Here is a 21,045-nt window from a genome sequence, read left to right on the forward strand (position 1 = left end):
CCCAGTTTTTATTTTTGTTTTTATTATGCTTATTTTTCAGCCAAAATGTTTAAAGCACTTTGTATTTCATGTACCTGGATGAAAGGTGCTATACAAATAAAATTTGATTGATTGATTGAGAAGCTTCTTCAGTTCAAACAGCTGGCCGAATGTGCAGGAGTGAAGCCATTTACAGCAAAGTTTTGAGTCCGTTTACGCTTCAATGAGCATCGATGTCCACCTGACATGTGGAGATCTCATCTAAGACGGGACTGAAGGATTGATTTGGACTGACAAGGGTTTTGTTTTAAGATGAAAACCGACTAATGTGGACGTAGTCTGGAAAAACTGCTTCCAGATTTTTGTTGTGAGAATTTTACTGTCTGATTTAAAGGCTGGAAAAGGCTGTTGGAAGTGGTCCCATCTGGAATTAGGGGTGGAGATGGAGGACACCCTCAAACTACAACCAACAAGAGTCAAATCAGTCATTTCTCATCTAGTCTTCTGACGGAGGACGAACCAGGCAAACAAATAAACTCCCTGAAGAAAGGCCAAGTTGATATTTGAACCAGTGTCTTTATACACCTGAGGCATCAATGCGAGCCACGATGCCATCAAGTTGAGTCGGCTGTTGTGACGGATAGAAGATACTGACTGCATTTCCATGCAGTCAATAACCCTTTTAAAACCCGAATATTGGCAATAACCCGAATTTACACGGCCATGTAAACACCAATAACCCCTTTTGAATAACCCGAATTTGCTCATATTCAGGTTTTAAAAAACCTGAATATGACCCCTGGGTTACTCCTTTTAAAACCCGAATATCCAGTCATGTAAACGCCAAACGGAATATCCCCATCAAACGGAACAGGAATTTGTTTTCTGCGCATGCTCTGTTCACAAGGAATCCTGGTCTTTTGAGTCCAGGAAGTTTTTATAAACACGGAGACACACAAGACCACGCCACACTTTTGGAGTGAGGAGGAGACTAATCACTTCATAAATGGACTGAAGGATATGAACATTTTGGCATTTGTAGACGGTAGAAAGTACGGGGATAGCCAGATTTACAAGAAGGTGAGGGAAAGGTTGCGCGAAGCAGCATTTGTTTTGAATTTGGATACAGGAAGAAGAAGCGGAATGACAGGAATTGCGTCATCACGTTCTCCGTGCGTCGCTGGTTTGATCGGGATATCCCGAATGATTAATTACCATGTATACAGGGATAACCCTGTTTGCTTATGCATGTAAACGGAATATTCCAAATGTCTCAGTAACCGGAATATTAGCAATAACCCAAATTTCGACTGCATGTAAACGTAGTCATTGATGATCACAGGTGCGTGCTCTCTCTCTGGTCTCCTAAAGTCCACGATCAGCTCCTTGGTCTTGCTGACGTTTAAAGCCAGGCTGTTCTCTCGACACCACTGTGTCAGTGACCTGACCTCTGCTCTGTAGGCCGGCTCGTCATCGTCGTCAATCAGGCCTATGACCGTCGTGTCGTCCGCATATTTGATTACAACGTTGGAGCTGTGCGTGGCTGTACAATCATGTGTGTACAGTGAGTAGAGGAGAGGGCTCTTTTTAAGGAAAATGGTGCCCCGTCCGTCTCTGGTCGGGCGGTGGTGTCTCAGGGATGTATAGATGGTGGATGTATTCCAGTGACTGAACTGATGTCCTCCTCCTGCGGTTTGGGGACCACATCCTCGCTGCTTCTTGAATCATCCTCCTTGCAAACTTTAAGGAGGGGGTAACTTTTACCTGAGGTGTTAAAACCCGGTTATGGCGTAGGGCAACTAAGGCCCAATCCCAATACACCCCCTCCTTTTCTTCACTAGCCCTACTTTCTTTCACTCGCCCTTCTTTTCTTCACTACCCCTAAAAAAGAAGGGACAGATTTTAGGGCACATGAAATCTTCCCAGGGGCCTGTCCCAATACTCCCACTCGCCTTCGTTTTCATCCCTACCCCTAATCAGGAAGCTGAGAGCCAAAAGCTGTTTTAATTTCAGCTGTAGCGCTGTTAATATGCCACTTTATTAAGTTTTAATATTTTTTCAGGCGTAAAAGTAACCGTTAAGATCCCCAACCTGGGCTCAGTTTATCCAAATAACGCCTGTTAAGAAATTTGCTCCGAAAATTTCGCGATTTCTGCCTGCCTGCCGGCTCCGGAGCTGATTTATGGGTCTGCGTTAAATTGACGCAGAGCCTACGGCGTAGGGTACGGCGTACGGCCCGCGTCGCCGCGTAACCTACGCCGTAGGCTCTGCGTTGGTGTAACGCAGGACCATAAATCAGCCTTTATTCTGGCGAGGTTGCAAAAAACGGGCAAAAAAGTGATTATGTACATTCACTGAGTGAATATTATGAAAGTAAAATATATATTTCTCGCCAGAAATGTAATCAAAACGCATTTTTATGCAGAAACTAACTCAAAATATTGATTTTATTCACTAAAAAATAAGAAATGTCCGCCATGTTGTTTTTTTGGGATTCAGTCCGCAAATGACGACGAAAAGCATTCTGGGAAAGGTTTTTGTCCCTATAAAACTAGTGTGCATCTGAAAACCCTCGCTGTGAAGGGCTAGATTGATAACCACTTGCCCTCGTTTTCTGCACTCCCCCTAGGTGGAAAGAGGAATTGGGACACCACTACCCTCACGGGAACGCGCAAAATTTAGGGATAGGGATGAAAACGAGGGCTAGGGGGAGTATTGGGACAGGGCCCAAGTGGGAGTCGTGACCACGGATCGAGCCTTAAACATCTCCGCTCTGTGTTGGAGCTTTACAGATGCATGTTGTTGGCACGTGGAGGCCGTCTCAGGAATACGTTTGTGTTGAGCTCTGTGGAAGACTGCAGGCCAGCCCATCTGCGTTGCTTTAGTGCAGTAAATCCTTCACTTTGCTCGGGGTGAGATCCCCCGGAGACGGATATCTCTGTGCTGCCCTGAACAAGCCTTCAGTATACATCTGTAGCATTAGCATACAAAAGCTCCTCTGTTCTGGCGTCGCTTGAGACGGAGCCAGCAAACCGGTGAAAAGTGAGGAGTGCAGCGAGCAGACCGACATGGCTGAAATCACCAGCAGCGACTAAAGAAGCCTCTGTGTGTTCGGAGCGTCGAGCAGCAACGCTGGTTTTCATCATCACATGTTGCCGTGTCGTCAGCTGAGGCTGAAGCCTAGGAACTCTCAGAAATGATGAGTGCATGCATAATAATTATTACAAGTGCTGCATGTAGGAGGGCAGCACGGACAGACACCGCATCCTACATGTAATTACATATCTGTTACACAAATGCAGGTAAATGTATCTAGTTTTCATCGGGCTTCATCATCAACCCTGAGTAGAATAAAAACATCACATTAGACGCTGCTGTATTTTAGTCCCAGTTTTGGCAGATGAGTGTAGAAAAGGATGAATCGACTGAATTTAAAAGAGTTAGACGTGTGGAGTCAAAGTGGGACTCGGCCCGGCACCCTCGAGACAAAGAGCAGTCTCTTCAATCACGTCACATCTGCTCTCTGCCCTGCAGCCCCGCGGACTCCACGAGGAGCAGAATAAACAGAGAGGCTCCAAGGAACGGTTTCATCTCGTCGGAGCTTAGCATAAGGACTTCAGCAGTCGAGGGTTTTCTCGGTTATCCATGAGGAGTTAAAGGCCAAACAGTCGCAGGAAAAATCACGAAGCACAGTTTGAAAAAAATAATGGTGGCTGTACTTGGAATGTAACGACATCTTTATCATCGTCGATATCTGCCACGACTCTTAATATCAGCTTACCTAAAAAAAAAAAAAGGATTAAAATGCATATCTATGCATTTTTATGTTATTACATATATACAGGACTGTCTTAGAAAATTAGAATATTGTGATAAAGTTCTTTATTTTCTGTAATGCAATTTAAAAAAAACAAAAAGGTCATACATTCTTGATTCATTACAAATCAACTGAAATATTGCAAGCCTTTTGTTATTTTAATATTGCTGATTATGGCTTACAGTTTAAGATTAAGATTCCCAGAATATTCTTAATTTTTTGAGATAGGTTATTTGAGTTTTTTAAGCTGTAAGCCATGATCAGCAATATTAAAATAATAAATGGCTTGCAATATTTCAGTTGATTTGTAATGAATCCAGAATGTATGACATTTTTGCATTACAGAAAAAAAAGGACTTTATCACAATATTCTAATTTTCTGAGACAGTCCTGTATACACATAACACTTATTTATTAAATAACACTTATTTCTTTTATATCCATATAATTCTATTTATGGCACTGCACTTTTTATTTAATTTTTTTTTTATATCTATTTTTGTTTTTATTTTTATCTTTATTTTTTTTATCTTTATATGGGTGTTTGGTTTTGGGGTTATTTGTTTAAGACAGTGCTGAGTGTAGTAATCCCAAAGGGATTAATAAAGTCGTCTGAATCTGAAAACTGAATATGCTTTAAGTTTTACCAAACTTGGTATTAACCATTAATTTATATGCAGACAAGGGAGAAAAAAAAATCAGCTTAGCTGACAGTTTTAACATCTTATCTGAGACAAACGTACTGCCGGGTGTCTCCACAAACCTCACCGGCTGCCTGCCTGCAGGTTACTGGAGGCCGACTCCAAGTCCATGCGGTCCATGAGCGGCTCGCGGCGCAACAGCGGCTCCTCGCTGGTGTCCAGCTCCTCGGCCTCCTCCAACCTGTCCCACCTGGAGGAGGACACCTGGATCCTGTGGGGACGCATCGTCAACGAGTGGGAGGAGTGGCGACGCAAGAAGGACAAGCTTCTGAAGGTGGGCGCTCGTCAGCAGAGGTGAAAAACGACACTGCTGCAGACACATTTTAACGATGAGGCCATGAATATGTCTGAGGCGATCTGCAGACTTTTGACTATATTTTCTAATTTATTTTTTTTAGCTGCGTGCATGTGAATTACTAGCAAGATGAGTTATTTTCCTTCACAAATAGCAAGTGTTCTGGTTTGAAGCTGTCGTATGTTGATGGATTTGTTTTAGGATGATTACAGCTTTGGTTTTAGCACCAGCCCTCCTCCCTCCACAAAAACAGAGCACCCAGGGGGGAGCAAAGATGGATACGAGAGGAGACAGCAGGGACCCGTTTGGATAAAATGGAAAAGAAGATGCAAAAATATGTGGATACAAAAAAGGATGAGGGGGGTTCTGCCTTATGGCACTTTTCCACTAGAACCTACTCGGCTCTACTCATCTCAACTCGGCCTGGTTTCTTTTCCATAACAATTCAGCATCTGGAGTGCTGACTTTTTCGGCACCCTGGCGTAAATATCCGTGCCAATTTTTAAAAATAAATACACTTAATTGTACTGGAAAAATCTGTAAATCACAAAGAAACACTCTTGGATGTAATAAGAAAGATTTTGCTTTTAATTCAATTTCCTATAAAAAAGCGAAATATAAAAAAAACATACTTGTTAAAAGTATCTTACATAATTTGAAAAAAAACCGAGAAATTTCAAGAAAAGATCCTGAAGAAACATATTTTACATAATTAGAGTGTAAACAAAGTGATATTTCCTTTTAAAATGAACTAAACTGATATTGTATTAGATAACAATAGTAAAAAAAAGAATTAGAAAAACATTTTTCCCACCGTTTTTGTTATTTTGAGCGTGCGGCCAGCGAGAAAAAAAATTGGTCAAATCCGGCCCGCCAAGCAAAATGAGTTTGACACCCCTGGTCTAGTGGAAAAGAACCAAACCGAGGCGAGCCGAGCCGGGCTGAGTAGGTGCTAGTGGAAAAGTGCCATTAGAGAAGTGAGGGGATCCTCATCTCAGGAATGGGCGTGACAACATGAATGGGCGTGACAACATGAATGGGCGTGACAACATGAATGGGTGTGTAACGTCTGGGCTTGGCCGTCCCTCAGGAGCTGATCCGGAAGGGAATCCCCCACCACTTCCGCGCCATCGTGTGGCAGCTGCTGGGCAACGCCACGGACATGCCGGTGAAGAACCAGTACTCGGAGCTGCTGAAGATGAGCTCGCCCTGCGAGAAGCTGATCCGCCGGGACATCGCCCGCACATACCCCGAACACGAGTTCTTCAAGGGCCAGGACAGCCTGGGCCAGGAGGTTCTGTTCAACGTCATGAAGGTGAGGGACGCGGGGGCAGAGGGGCGGCATCGCCCGCTGCATCGCCCGCTGCAGGGACACAGCTTCATCCTTCATTCATCCACCTCTTCATCCTTCATCCACATCTTCATCCCTCCCTTCATCCACACCTTCATCCTTCCCTTCATCCACATCTTCATCCTTCCCTTCATCCACATCTTCATCCTTCCCTTCATCCATCCTTCCCTTCACCCTTCCCTTAATCTTCATCCTTCCCTTAATCTTCATCCTTCCCTTCATCCTTCCCTTCATCCTCATCTTCATCCTCTCCTTCATCCTCATCTTCATCCTTCCCTTCATCCACATCTTCATCCTTCCCTTCATCTTCATCCTTCCCTTCATCTTCATCTTCATCCTTCCCTTCATCCTCATCTTCATCCTTCCCTTCATCCACATCTTCATCCTTCCCTTCATCCATCCCTTCATCCACACCTTCATCCATCCCTTCATCCACACCTTCATCCTTCCCTTCATCCACACCTTCATCCTTCCCTTCATCCACATCTTCATCCTCATCTTCATCCACATCTTCATCCACATCTTCATTCATCCTTCCATCCATCCCTTCATCCACACCTTCATCCTTCCCTTCATCCTCATCTTCATCCTTCCCTTCATCCACATCTTCATCCATCCCTTCATCCTTCCCTTCATCCTCATCTTCATCCTTCCCTTCATCCTCATCTTCATCCTTCCCTTCATCCATCCCTTCATCCATCCTTCCCTTCATCCACATCTTCATTCATCCTTCCCTTCATCCTTCCCTTCATCCACATCTTCATCCATCCCTTCATCCTTCCCTTCATCCTCATCTTCATCCTTCCCTTCATCCACATCTTCATCCATCCCTTCATCCATCCTTCCCTTCATCCACATCTTCATCCATCCCTTCATCCATCCTTCCCTTCATCCACATCTTCATCCTTCCCTTCATCCTCATCTTCATCCTTCCCTTCATCCACATCTTTATCCTTCCCTTCATCCACGTATTCATCCTTCCCTTCATCCACATCTTCATCCTTCATCCTCCCCTTCATCCACATCTTCATCCTTCCCTTCATCCACTTCTTCATCCTTCCCTTCATCCATCTGTTCATCCATCTCTTCTAAATGTGATACACGGTTGATCAAAGATCAAAGGTTGCCATGGATATACAGTATGAAAACTAACTCTTATTTTAAACTCATGAGCTGAATAATGACCTTTTATACCCAGAAGTTAAGAAGCTCAGTCTGGACAAATAGTAGAAAAGAGCAACTTGACTTAATTTGAACTTATTTTGGATTTAATTTGATTATAAATGAATTATAATGAATTGGACCTCGGCAGGGAACTTGTTTGATTTCTATGTCGAGAACTTTGTCGAGTATTTTGACCTACCGACTGCTGGTTCCTCACGTGGAGCTGCTTGCACTGTGATTTTAATTTCATCACTTGTGATTTACGTCTGTAAATGACTCTCCCAGTATTTTAGCAGTTTAATTACTGCAGCCTGAACAGCGTCGCTCATCTTCCCGAGCACGAGCAGCAGGCAGCGTGCAGGTTGTTGTCACTCCTGCCGTCTCCTTTCCTTAATTCTTCATGCTTCTGAAAGAGGAAGGATGGAGAATAGGTTGGTAGGACGCTGCAGATCCAACTACAGGAGAAACATGCAGACCAAAGATGAGGATGTGCTGAAATGTGATATGCAGTTGGTGTGCTACGGAGAAAGATGGAGGAGATGGAGTAAGATGGAGAGCAGGGTAACTGCTTGAGTGCTTCCGATGGGTAAAACTGTGATGCGTCAAACAGCTACGTCATTATTTATGTTGCTGCGCCATTGAGTCACAACACGCGACATGCTCTGCTTTGTTTCAAACAGACTTTTGTTTTTTTTCCATGTTTCTTTATTGGGTAGTCGATGTATATTATTACACAATAAACATTTTTTAAAGGATTCGACAGAATACCCCGTTTTATATTTTACCACACACACACAAAAAAAAAGTAAAATAAATAAGGACACAAAACTTAACATAACGAACACCCCAAAACACACACTGCAAAATACGTAATTATAAACAGGTCCCAAAGTAAGTACCAATTACCAATCAAACTCTGACTGAAGACAATAATGATAGGAAAAATAAAGTAATAAAATAAAATACAGGACACACAAAACAACAACAAAAAAAATAAATAAAAAATAAAATTAAATAAGATAAATAAATAAAAATTAAAATAAACATACATAAGAGGAACCCTAAAAAAAATAGACATGGTTAGCAATATCGTACTTCCCTATAATTAAATCAAATTAGATTAATCTTCCAAGGATGCCAAAGAATTAACAAAAGAAAGAATAGGTTCCCAAATATAAGAAAACTTATCAGAGCAACCCCTAATACCGTATTTAATTTTCTCTAAATATAAAAAGGACATCAGGTCTTTCAACCAAGAATTAACTAACTATACCCATATGTTCTTTTCCTGCCAAACGCTCTGTTCATTTTGGTCATCTTTCTATAATACTCTCTCAAAAGCCCTTAATAAACCGGTGGTTTCTAGCCCTTTAATTTCTATTTTTGGTGTACCTGAAGATTTTAATAGTTTTACTAAGAAGGAGATTAATATAATTGCTTTTTCCTCTCTTGTAGCTCGTAGACGTATTTTACTTCAATGGAAGGACCAAAAACCTCCATCTCCCAATTCTTGGTTGAAAGACCTGATGTCAAACAGACTCTTGAGCCGAATCCGTCCTTCAGTTCGCATATTAAACAGAATTGGGTCATTTTGACCCAAAGACAGCACAAGGGTTAATTGGACTAATTTAGAAGGAGTTTAACTTGTTGAGATGACACCAGTCATGGTTTGGCCCCGTATATAAATAAATCTGAACTGAAGTGAATGTAGAGCTGTGTGAACGTGTTAAAGGAAAGGAAAGGTTTGTGATGTAGTCGCCCATCAAGCCCAAAATAACCCAAACAAAACCAGGTCGATTGATCGGTGAATCGCTGCTGCTTCTCTGTGACGGTTTCCCAGGTCAGATAAGACCAATGACCTCCTGCCGTTACTAAAAACCACCCGACCCCCCCACAAAATGTTTTTTCTGCTATACCAGTTTACACATAATATTGATCTGTTTAATTGCAGGCTTTTATGTTACTTTTTTTGTCCTGCATTTCTTTTAAATGACGCTGTGGCATGTTCGACTTGTTCTACCTTACTGTCGTATTTAGCATTTTTGGTTGTATAATTTGAGTTGAACTTTTTAGGATGGAAAAGCTGACTTTTCATCTGAAAATACAACGGGAAATATGTTACAAAATTTGTAATAACTGGATCATATTTATTACCCCCATGAGAGCAGACTTTATTTGATTTCAGTGGTACTATTATGTTGTAACTCGCTGATTTAACCTTTGACTGGGTTTTATGATTAATTCCACAACAGCAGCAGCAGGTGATCCCCTGATTTCTGTTCACAGTTCATGTAAACCGTTTATTATGTTCAAATGCTAATAACTAAGTTGTATTGTATCAGAGTCCTGTCCAGGTGAATGTGGGAGTCCTAGCCGGCTCTGCTTATTCAAGACGTCTTTCTGATGCCCAAGGAGGAGGATTCACCTCCCATTGTTGTTTTCCCTCCACAAGCTGTGAAACTTCAGTTGTCTGTGAAACTGGGCTCTATAAAGCTCAAAGGAGGACAAACCCGCGAACTATGACTATACTACTCTTGGACCAGTATACCTTGATGTCTAGTAATGTACATTTTCAGGACTTAAACAAAACTGGAAGGACATTCATTTTCATTTACTTGAATATTGCTGTAAAGTTTTATTTACTTGTCCTTTCCAAATAAAGAAACAATTACCGTATTTTCTGGACTATAAGCTGCACCTGCATACAAGCCGCATCCGCTCTATTTAAAAAAAAAAAAAAGATATGCAAGCCGCAGATATTTATGTTGTTAGATTAGATATTTACTACACGTACAGAAGGATTTTGAACTGTAAATGATGTACATGTTTGTACCTAAGTAGATCCTTTCCTAACAGTGTCTTTTAACACGGCAGCAACTTTGCTGATTAAAACGGGACAGAACCAAGAGAAAATAACTGGTATTTATTTATCTGTTTGAAATCTGCTTCTACCTACTTCTATCTGCTAAAGAAGAAGTAGCGTATTGCATTTATTTTGTCTTAGTTTTGATTCTAATTCCGGTTAGAGCGCCCCGAGCGGTGGAAGAAAAATCCACAGAATAGTCGCACCTTTGTATAAGCTGCATGGTTGAAAACCTATGAAAAAAGTAGCGGCTTATAGTCCAGAAAATACGGTATATAAATTAAGCAAAGACTAGGACTTACAGACCCTCCTACATCTGATCTGCAGGTGGCTGGAGGGATGTGATTGGCTGTCCTGACCTTCTCTCTTTCACTCATTCATTCCCTACGAGAGAAAAAGCTGCCGTGGACTTGTTGACTGTCTGCAGATCAGTCGAGGTCACCTGTAGCCGAGCCGCTCAGGAAATGAGATGTGTGGCGTTGCCTGCGAGGCTGAATGTCTGGTCAGGGTTGCAAGCACCACAAACACACAACGCAGCAAATGTTGATCTAGAGCTTGCTCTCCTGTTTTCCAGGCGTACTCGCTGGTGGACCGCGAGGTGGGCTACTGCCAGGGCAGCGCGTTCATCGTGGGGCTGCTCCTGATGCAGGTAACGTTCAGATCCACTGCCGTTCCCAGGTTCTCACTGTTGTCATCTGTGGAGGTTCTGAGGGACATGTTGAAGTGGCATCGTAACCCATTCAGTTAACTCACCCGCCCCTTTCGTCTCCCGCCAGATGCCCGAGGAGGAGGCGTTTTGTGTGTTCGTGCGGCTGATGCAGGAGTACCGGCTGAGGGAGCTGTTCAAACCCAGCATGGCCGAGCTCGGCCTCTGCATCTACCAGTTTGAATATCTGCTGCAGGTAAGGAGTAAAGTTGGTTTCATCAACAAATTTATCCCCTGAGAAAAATGAGACGAGATGAAAATGCTGGTCATTTGACGATAACGATAATTATATAATGCAATATCGTAGACGAATAAAAATGAGACTAAAATGTAGATTACAAAATAAAAACTCTGCTAAAATGTGTCTTCATTTTCGTTGACCAAAACGAGACGAAATGTTCTAACAAAGATCCTTAATATCCATTTTTTTAAAGTAGTTTCCTCTGTTTTAGTTCTGGGTGACGTCACGTCCTCAATCCCAGTCGCTGCAGCGGGGAATCAGATCCAGAAGATGCAGCTGCAGAGTTAGAGGCTGATGCCGTTAACGCAGAGCTCTAGGTTCACGTCAATTAAAAACAACGTTACATAGAGAAACGCAGGGATCTGCTCTGGGGCTGGAGAAGAAGAAGAAACCATCTTTGGATACACTTTCCTACATAGACGTGGAAAAGAAAACCCAATGTATCGTCAAAAAAAAAAAAGGGGGAGAAATGCGGAAAAATAAATATATTGTAAACTCAAATTAGAGTCTTCTGTATCTGGAATGAATGTATTCTTGAGTCTATAAGGTAGTAATAATAATAATAATAATAATAATACTAAGATAACCTTGTTTGAATTGTAAAATGGGTTTGGCTAAATACAATCTTTGACTAAAACTAAACTAAAATGTCATCAGTTTTTTTCGACTAAAACGAGACTAAAATGTACGTTTTCTTTCGACTAAAACTAAACTAAAATGTCAGTTTTTTTTCGACTAAAACGAGACTAAAATGTACGTTTTCTTTCGACTAAAACTAAACTAAAATGTCAGTTTTTTTTCGACTAAAACTAAACTAAAAAGGTCACGGACAACTGACTAAAATAAGACTAACATGCTCAGACTTTTAGTCGACTGAAACTTGACACGACTAAAAGGAGAATGAACGTGACTAAAACTAATAAAAACTAAAATGATAGCTCGACCCAAAGACTAGGCTAAAACTAAAATTGAAACGGGCTGAAAAAAACAACACTAGTAATAAAGAGAGACTCCAGCTGCACTGGGACAGTTTTCCACACGAGGGCAGCGAAACACTTATTTAACGTGTCCTGTTTGCTTGATGCTTCGATGTGTTTCTTGTCACCTCAGGAGCAACTTCCCGAGCTGAACGTCCACTTCCGCTCCCAGAGTTTCCACACCTCCATGTACGCCTCGTCCTGGTTCCTCACCCTCTTCCTCACCTTCCTCCCTCTACCCGTCGCCACGCGGATCTTTGATATTTTCATGTATGAGGTACGACACGGTTTGTGAGTCTGTGTGTTTTGACTGTGTATCTTTTGCACGTGTGGGGGATGTAAAGATGTGAAATCTCCCTGCAGGGCCTAGAGATCATCTTCCGTGTGGGTCTGGCCATCCTGCAGTACAACCAGACCGACCTCATCCAGCTGGACATGGAGGGCATGTCGCAGGTACCAGGCCGTCGCCGCCGCCACTTTCTGCACAAATCAGTTTCATGTAGACGCTCGGCAGCATGACATAAGCTCCACGGCCCACTTTCCCCACCGCATGCAACTTCCTGAACAGCAGAGTGGAGATATGATATGATTAAAAACAGAAGCCACTCACTTAGTACTTTTACACTTCAAATGAAACACTGGCAGGTGTTTTTCTTTTTTTCTTTTTTGTTTCTTTTTAAAACAACATTTAGCTTCCTTCATTTAGAGGAAGATGTTTTGTTGTGTTTTTTTGTTGACAGACGCTCGTTGTTAGAATAGGAATTAACCTGAAACGAGTTCAAGCTGCCACCTTTTCGAGAAACGAGTCACTCCTCAAATGTTTCTGTTTTTGATTCATCCGGCCAGAACTTGAGTTTAATTTTGGTTCAGTTTGTTTTTGTTTGCATTAGGTTAGAAATATAAGCATTTAGTTTTACCAACAATAGAGAGCAGCAAGACATTTTGACATAGAAACCAGAAGTTTCTATGTCAAAGTGCAGTTGTGGTTGAAAAAAGCTGTAAACGCATCTGGCAAATATATGACAGATGAAAAAATAAATCCTACCTGCGGCCTTCGAACCATTTAATGTCATCCTCCGACCTTGTAAAAACAGTAGTCGTAATGACTCAAAATGTTAAACTATTTCATTTTGCTTTAATACTTCTTAATATTGCTGTTGTTTTTTGTATATTCAAGTATTTTTTGTTAATTTGTTTTTGAAAACTCCTGATTTTGATTTTGACAGGTGAACTTGTAATAAAGACATGTCAGCGGATTAACAAAGCCGTTCTGACTGTAATTGTAAAAGAATGAAATGATTAAATAGCAAAGTAGTTATGAATACAGTATAGTGACAGTACAGTATAGTCTCATTAGGATACAAACAGAAAGCACAGTGATAATAATGCAGGTGGATTATTGAGCGATTAGGGTGCCGCTTCTAAATTTTCTGCTCTCTTAAGAGACTAAAAACAAATAATGATGTCTTAAAATGTTAATAAAACAACAAATCTAGGGGTGTCTAGAACTTTTGCACAATATTATTGCGTATCCTTCCATCTGTTGGACTGTTCAGTCACCTGAAACTAAACTGTCAACAGTAACAGTTGTTTTCCGTAGCTTCAGCCACAAATACTTTAACCCCCTAACTCATGGGCCAATAAGTTTAAAAAGGAACAGATAAAAATTCTGAATCATAAAATGAAGTAGCGACTCTTAAAACCACAATCAGAAGACGTAAACCACAACCAAAAAAAATCCAGGAAGCGGCGTGGAGACTTGTTGTGAAGCGGAGCAGGTGTAAGCCTGAAGCCTTACGGAGAAGTCTGAAGGACACGAATACACGAGAGCTTCAGGCTGCAGTGACCTCTGAGGTTTTTCCTGAGGGTTTCCCTGCAAATTCAGGAAGGTTGGATGGGTCATTAGTAGGAATGGGTGATATTTTACCGCTCACGATATACCGTCAAAAAGATGGTAAGAATTTGTCATCTCACGGTAAAAACAATAAATTCCTGTTGATGACGTTTTTGTGTAAAGCTTATACCGTATATAGCTTTTATAGTTCTGCGTTAAATCCAAGCACAACAGGAAGGAAGGAAGGAAGGAAGGAAGGAAGGAAGGAAGGAAGGAAGGAAGGAAGGAAGGAAGGAAGGAAGGAAGGAAGGAAGGAAGGAAGGAAGGAAGGAAGGAAGGAAGGAAGGAAGGAAGGAAGGAAGGAAGGAAGGAAGGAAGGAAGGAAGGAAGGGAGAAAAGAAGGAAGGAAGGGAGAAAACAAGGAAATAAGGGAAAAAAGAAGGAAGGAAGGAAGGAAGGGAGGGAAAAAAGAAGGAAGGAAGGAAGGAAGGAAGGAAGGAAGGAAGGAAGGAAGGAAGGAAGGAAGGAAGGAAGGAAGGAAGGAAGGAAGGAAGGACCGAAGGGAGAAAACAAGGAAAGAAGGGAAAAAGAAGGAAGGAAGGAAGGAAGGGAGAAAACAAGGAAGGAAGGAAAAAAAGAAGGAAGGAAGAAAACAAGGAAGGAAGGAAAAAAAGAAGGAAGGAAGAAAACAAGGAAAGAAGGAAAGAAGGGAAAAAGAAGAAAGGAAGGAAGGAAGGAAGGAAGGGAGAAAACAAGGAAGGAAGGAAAAAAAGAAGGAAGGAAGAAAACAAGGAAAGAAGGGGAAAAAGGAAGGAAGGAAGGAAGGAAGGAAGGAAGGAAGGAAGGAAGGAAGGAAGGGAAAAAAGAAGGAAGGAAGGAAGGAAGGGAGAAAACAAGGAAATAAGGGGAAAAAAGAAGGAAGGAAGGAAGGAAGGAAGGAAGGAAGGAAGGAAGGAAGGAAGGAAGGAAGGAAGGAAGGAAGGAAGGAAGGAAGGAAGGAAGGAAGGAAGGAAGGAAGGAAGGAAGGAAGGAAGGGAAAAATGAATGAAGGAAGGAAGGGAGAAAACAAGGAAAGAAGGGAAAAAGAAGGAAGGAAGGAAGGAAGGAAGGGAGAAAACAAGGAAGGAAGGAAAAAAAGAAGGAAGGAAGAAAACAAGGAAAGAAGGGGAAAAAGGAAGGAAGGTAGGAAGGGAGAAAACAAGGAAAGAAGGGAAAAAAGAAGGAAGGAAGGAAGGGAGGGAAAAAAGAAGGAAGGAAGGAAGGAAGGAAGGGAGGGAAAAAAGAAGGAAGGAAGGAAGGAAGGAAGGAAGGAAGGAAGGAAGGAAGGAAGGAAGGAAGGAAGGAAGGAAGGAAGGAAGGAAGGAAGGAAGGATAAATTCCAGTTGATGACGTTTTTGTGTAATAAACATGGCGGATCTGAGAGCAAGATTGATTTATAGTTACAAAGATGGAGTTGAATTGTTTTTTAATCGGGATAAATGCCAGAAATTATCGTGATCAATTTTTTAGTCCATACCGCCCATCCCTAGTCATTAGGGATATTTGTGCTCGTATTGACCACTAAACCTTCAGAGGTTCAGGTGCTTTGAAAGCATGAAGTTTGACTCACGTGACGTTGTAGCAGCAGCAGCTGCTGCAGCCGTGAGCCTTGAGTCGTGTTTGGTTGTCTGACATGAGTCTGAGAGCTTCTTCATAAGATATTTGTGTGTGTGTGTGTGTGTGTGTGTGTGTGTGTGTGTGTGTGTGTGTGTGTGTGTGTGTGTGTGTGTGTGTGTGTGTGTGTGTGTGTGTGTGTGTGTGTGTGTGTGTGTGTGTGTGTGTGTGTGTGTGTGTGTGTGTGTGTGTGTGTGTGTGTGTGTGTGTGTGTGTGTGTGTGTGTGTGTGTGTGTGTGTGTGTGTGTGTGTGTGTGTGTGTGTGTGTGTGTGTGTGTGTGTGTGTGTGTGTGTGTGTGTGTGTGTTTCCCTCTGGGCCTCCCAGCATTTCCAGAAGGTGATCCCCCACCAGTTTGACAGCTGCCCCGACAAGCTGATCCTCAGGGCTTACCAGGTCAAATACAACCCCAAGAGGATGAAGAAGTAAGCACGCTCGTTAGTCAGATGAAGACGGGTGGGACCGGAGGCTGAGCAGGTGTTCTCCAAGCGCGTTTGTGCTGCGTTTTGGGTTTTAAGTTGTTGTTTTGAAAGTGAAGACAGACTTTTTTTCTTTTTCCTGTTTTTGCTTTTCAAGCATGATAATTTAACGGGACTTCAGTATTTACCACTGTGTGTCTAAGTCTTTTAACCCTTTATTTTCTTCAGACTGGAGAAAGAATACACCACAATCAAGAACAAAGAAATGGAGGAACAAATTGAGATTAAGGTGCGTTTGCTTCTTTTAATCGAGCTTGATGTGATATTTACACAAAACGCTCTTAAAAAATAAAAATAATAACCGTGAGGTATTTTTCTCCCCTTTTGACGCGCAGAGGTTACGCACAGAAAACAGGCTGCTGAAGCAGAGGATCGAGACGCTGGAGAAGGTAAGAGAACGGTTCTCCATCGTATCTAAACGCTAATTTCCATCAGCAGTGCAGCCGAACGGCCGGATTAGGCCGACTAGGACCGGAGCTGATCGCTGCAACGACTCGATACTGCAGGATTAAATTCAGGAGCTGGTTTTCATCATAGACATTATATACGTAGACGCCCCATCGAGTGGTTTTGTCCGCTGCTGCGATACGTCAACGACGCCGCCATATTGGATGTGGCAAGACTGCGCTGTAAACTAATACAAGTAAATGGACTTATTTTCATAAAGCGCCTTTCTACAAAGAAATGTACGTTTTACGTCTTATTTTATTCATTCACACACGCACTAATATACTTGGGAAACAGTTAGGCACCAAATATAATATATTTAATTTTCTCAGACGGCAAAAATAAGAACTTTATTGATCCCACATAGGAGTAATTCATGTTATATCAGCTATACAAACAGAGAGAAACATATTTTCTCATCAACAAAACAAATTAAAAAATTTTAAAATACGGTATCAAAATAACAGACAATAAAATAACATTTGAACCATTTTTCAGACAATAAAAGAACTGAAAAAATCTGAAAAATTGTTCAAATATGTTATTTATTTACTTGAAAAATTTAAAATATGTTTATGTAAAATATGCTTTGTTGATGAGAAAATATGTTTTTCTCTATTTTTCTTATTTTTGTGAAGAGGGATATATATTGTTTTTCGGCACTACCTTGTTACGAATTACACTTATGTGGGATCAATAAAGTTCTTATTTTTGCCATCTGAGAAAATTAAATATATTATATTTGGTGCCTAGCTGTTTCCCAAGTATATTAGTGCGTGTGTGAATGAATAAACGAGACGTAAAACGTACATTTATTTGTAGAAAGGCGCTTTATGAAAATAAGTAAATTTACTTGTATTAGTTTACAGCGCAGTCTTGCCACATCCAATATGGCGGCGTCGTTGACGTACGGCTCAGCGCTCGATGGGGCGTCTACGTTTTTATGTCTATGATTTTCATCCCCTGAGGTGTTGGTGTGCACGTATGCTTGTGTGTGTGTGCGTGTGTGAGTCAAAGTGAGTGTGTGTTTGTGATTGTTCCTCTAAATGAGCAAGGTTTCTTCTCTCTCCTCCAGCACTCTTCTAGTAAAGACTTATTTTAATCTCCTTTTCTGTGAAAGACTTTTTTCTGAGTGAACTCACTGCTGCCTCTTTTCTCGCTCACGATCATCTCACTTCTCTATATTTGTTTCCTCGACTTTCTTTCCCCCTTCGACTGTCCTCTCGGTGGCCTCTCGTGGTTTCTTTCCTTCCTGGTGTCCCGCTGTTTCGCTCTCCTACATCACCTTTCTTTTCATCCTGTCCTGGGTTGCGCTGTAGGAGAGTGCCGCTCTGGCAGACAGACTGATTCAGGTAGAGTAACTGTCAACCCCTTTCCCCACAGACCTCGCTCACCCTCCTGCTCTCCTGCACTACATCTCTCCCTCTCTTCACCAGAAGCCTCACAACACCGTGCATGAGAGCGTTCCAACGTTGCTTATCTGTCCCTGTCCGCAAGACCAGTGTGTAATCCCCTGAATGCATGTAATGTTGAGCGATGACATGTTTTTAAGATGTAGTGCAATTCCCTGCATGTGGCATGTTGAAATCTGTGACTATTACTACCATCATTTTGTCATAGCTGCCTCCAATTCACCAAAAATGTGCAGGAAATGGGAAATGTGCCATTCGCTTTCTTGCCAGAGATTAGATAAGGAAACGGTGCACCTGTTGTGGTGATTTCCCATCAGCCTGATCGGGAACTAATCAGCAGAGAGGATGGTTCACTGGCCCTGACGAGAGGTCTGAAAACCTGCAGATTGTGTTACCTTCCTACCTCGGGGGGGGGATATACCTCTGTATTTTGAGCAGAGGTGAAGTATTCACATTCATTACTCAGGTAGAAGTATAGATACTAGAGTTTAAAAATACTCCTGTAGAAGTTGAAGTATCAACTCAAGTTTTTTACTCAAGTAAAAGTATAAAAGTACTGGTTTCAAAACTACTTAAAGTATAAAAGTAAAAGTAATGTAAGGGGGAAAAAGGCCATTAAGGACTAAAGCCATTGAAAATGAATGCATCTTAGTATAATGCAAATATATTAAAGAACCATATATGTGTACTATTGAGCATTAACATGTGTTTCAGAGAGCAGGAGATATGATGACTAGTTGCCTATAAGTATTGTAATGGTGCAAAAAGTCAAACTTCAGAGGCATGTTATCATTTATCCTAACCTTTATTGGAATGTACATCCAAGTTTAGTTGCAGGAATCTGAGGGAACGGATGTAAGAACAAAACTGGACAAGAACATCTGAAACAACCACAACCAAATTCACTCTATCCGGATGGAGCAATTTAACTGGATAGTTTTTTTTTTAAAGGCCGAAATGAAATAGAGTAACGAGGCTGTTTTTAAAATGTAAGGAGTAAAAAGTACAGATAATTGCGTGAAAATGTAAGGAGTAAAAGTAAAAAGTCGTCTGAAAAATAATTACTCCAGTGAAGTATAGATAACCAAAATTTCTACTTAAGTAAGGTAACGAAGTATTTGTACTTTGTTACTTGACACCTCTGATTTTGAGCTAGGATGGCAGTACCTATCAAGCAGCAGGATTTTTGGACCAACTGCAGGTAAAAAAAAAAGTGCCACTCTGCCTTGAGATGGATTCGAAAGGAGGTAAAGAAAAGGAGTGGCCCAAGAACTGAACCCGGTGACACCAAAAGTGAAGTGGAGCCCCAAAGCTGAGGATTAAACATCCTCAGCTTTGTTCTGCTACATAGTCTGTCTGCTACATAGGAACTAAATCACGCACACAACCTTCCAGAAAGTCAGATCGCTGTCGTCTCCAGTAACCGAAGGCAGCCGTAGGATCTAAACGCGTTGTGTTTGCATCTGCAGTCAACTTCTGTTTGCTCTTATAAAGTAAATGAATTAAACCAAATCCCAATTCATGTTTATATTCTTTCCTGTTTCTGTTATCAGACGGGATAATGTCATACAATAGCAACTCAATTCAAACCTGCTGATTTATTAACTTTACTGCACTAATAGCATCTTTGTTTTGATATCTTTCCATTTTTATTCACTTCATCCGGGACCGGGTCGCGTGGGTAGCAGTCTAAGCAGAGATGCCCAGACTTCCTTCAACGTTTCCCGAGTCTCCTCCTGGTGGGACATGCCTGGAACACCTCCCTAGGGAGGCATCCAGGAGGATCCGGTACAGATGCCCAAGCCACCTCAGCTGACTCCTCTCAATGTGAAGGAGCAGCGGCTCGACTCCGAGCTCCTCCTGAGTGACTGAGCTTCTCATCTCCAAGGGAGCGTCCAGCCACCCTGCGGAGGAAACTCATCTCGGCCACTTGTATCCACAATAGTAGATTGACCAGTAAATCGAGAGCTTCGCCTTTCGACTCAGCTCCCTCTTCACCACGATGGTCCGGTACATCGCCTGCATAACTGCGGACGCTGCACCGATCCGTCTGTCAATCTCACGCTCCATTGTTCCCTCACTCGTGAACAAGACCCCGAGATACTTGAACTCCTCCACTTGAGGCAGGACTTCTCCACCCACCCGGAGAAGGCACATCGCCCTTTTCCAGTTGAAAACCTTAGTCTCGGATTTTTAGGTGTTTCGCACTCAATTATAAACCGCCCCAGCACATGCTGAAGGTCCCGGTCCGATGAAGCCAACAGGACAACATCATCTGCAAAAAGCAGAGATGAAATCCTGAGGTTCCCAAACCGGATCCCCTCCGGCCCCTGACCACGCCTAGAAGATTATGAACAGAACCGGTAATAAAGGGCAGCCGGGTCTGACTTACTGCCAACGTTGCAAGCCAAACTCCTGTTTCAATCATACAGGGACTGAACAGCCCTTAGGAAGTGGCCTCGGACCCCATACTGGTGGAGCCCCGCCCCCCCAACCCTCAAGCACCCTGTGGAGGGTCTAGATCTGGTCCAGCGTTTCAAAACCAGGATGAAAACCACATTGTTCCTCCTGAATCCTTGTTGCTGTGCTGTTCTTGATGGACTTGTGAACCGCTCTTAGTCTGGCCCGTCACCTAGGACCTGGTTGCCATTGATAATTGTTTTGTTATTCAACTTGCACTTAAAATGAGAACTTTAGCTTACACAGCTCACTTCCAGACTGCAGCTCTGCAGACGGCAATAAAGGCGGGTGCGTGCCGATCAATGTTCCTCCATAGAATTTAGCTGCCGTTTTTCCAGACATGTCTCCACATTTAAAGCTGGTCTGAACACATGAATACAGCTGTTCAGTTGGAAGTGATGAGGAGGATATCCAGCTCATTGTGTTGCCAACAAATATAGAAGAAAGGAACAAAGTGGTGTGGTTTTACGGGCTTAAGTGCATTTTTAAACTAAAGATACGCCAAAGACACTGATTTCTTTATTTAATAATTCTGCAAGAAAACGAATGAGCCTTTCCCAAAGTGTCCCAACATGCAATAAAACCTGCAGTTTGATGCATAAGAGAGTTCCCCTTATCGTTAAAATACTGTGTTCCCCAGTTTGACCCTCTTATCCTTTCACTGGCAG

The 21,045-nt window shown here is 42.1% G+C and overlaps 1 protein-coding gene across 1 annotated transcript in view; it reads left to right on the forward strand.

Moving 5' to 3' along the window:
- Positions 1-21,045, forward strand: part of LOC133456728 (EVI5-like protein) — a 65,744-nt gene that overhangs the window by 25,455 nt on the left and 19,244 nt on the right. Inside the window, 10 exon segments of the mRNA XM_061735320.1 lie at positions 4,582-4,771; positions 5,883-6,107; positions 10,745-10,819; positions 10,947-11,072; positions 12,228-12,371; positions 12,458-12,547; positions 15,907-16,004; positions 16,227-16,287; positions 16,394-16,447; positions 17,825-17,857. Coding sequence (XP_061591304.1) covers positions 4,582-4,771; positions 5,883-6,107; positions 10,745-10,819; positions 10,947-11,072; positions 12,228-12,371; positions 12,458-12,547; positions 15,907-16,004; positions 16,227-16,287; positions 16,394-16,447; positions 17,825-17,857 — 1,096 coding nt within the window.

Source organism: Cololabis saira, chromosome 1 (genome assembly GCF_033807715.1).
Source record: "Cololabis saira isolate AMF1-May2022 chromosome 1, fColSai1.1, whole genome shotgun sequence".
NCBI lineage: Eukaryota > Metazoa > Chordata > Actinopteri > Beloniformes > Belonidae > Cololabis > Cololabis saira.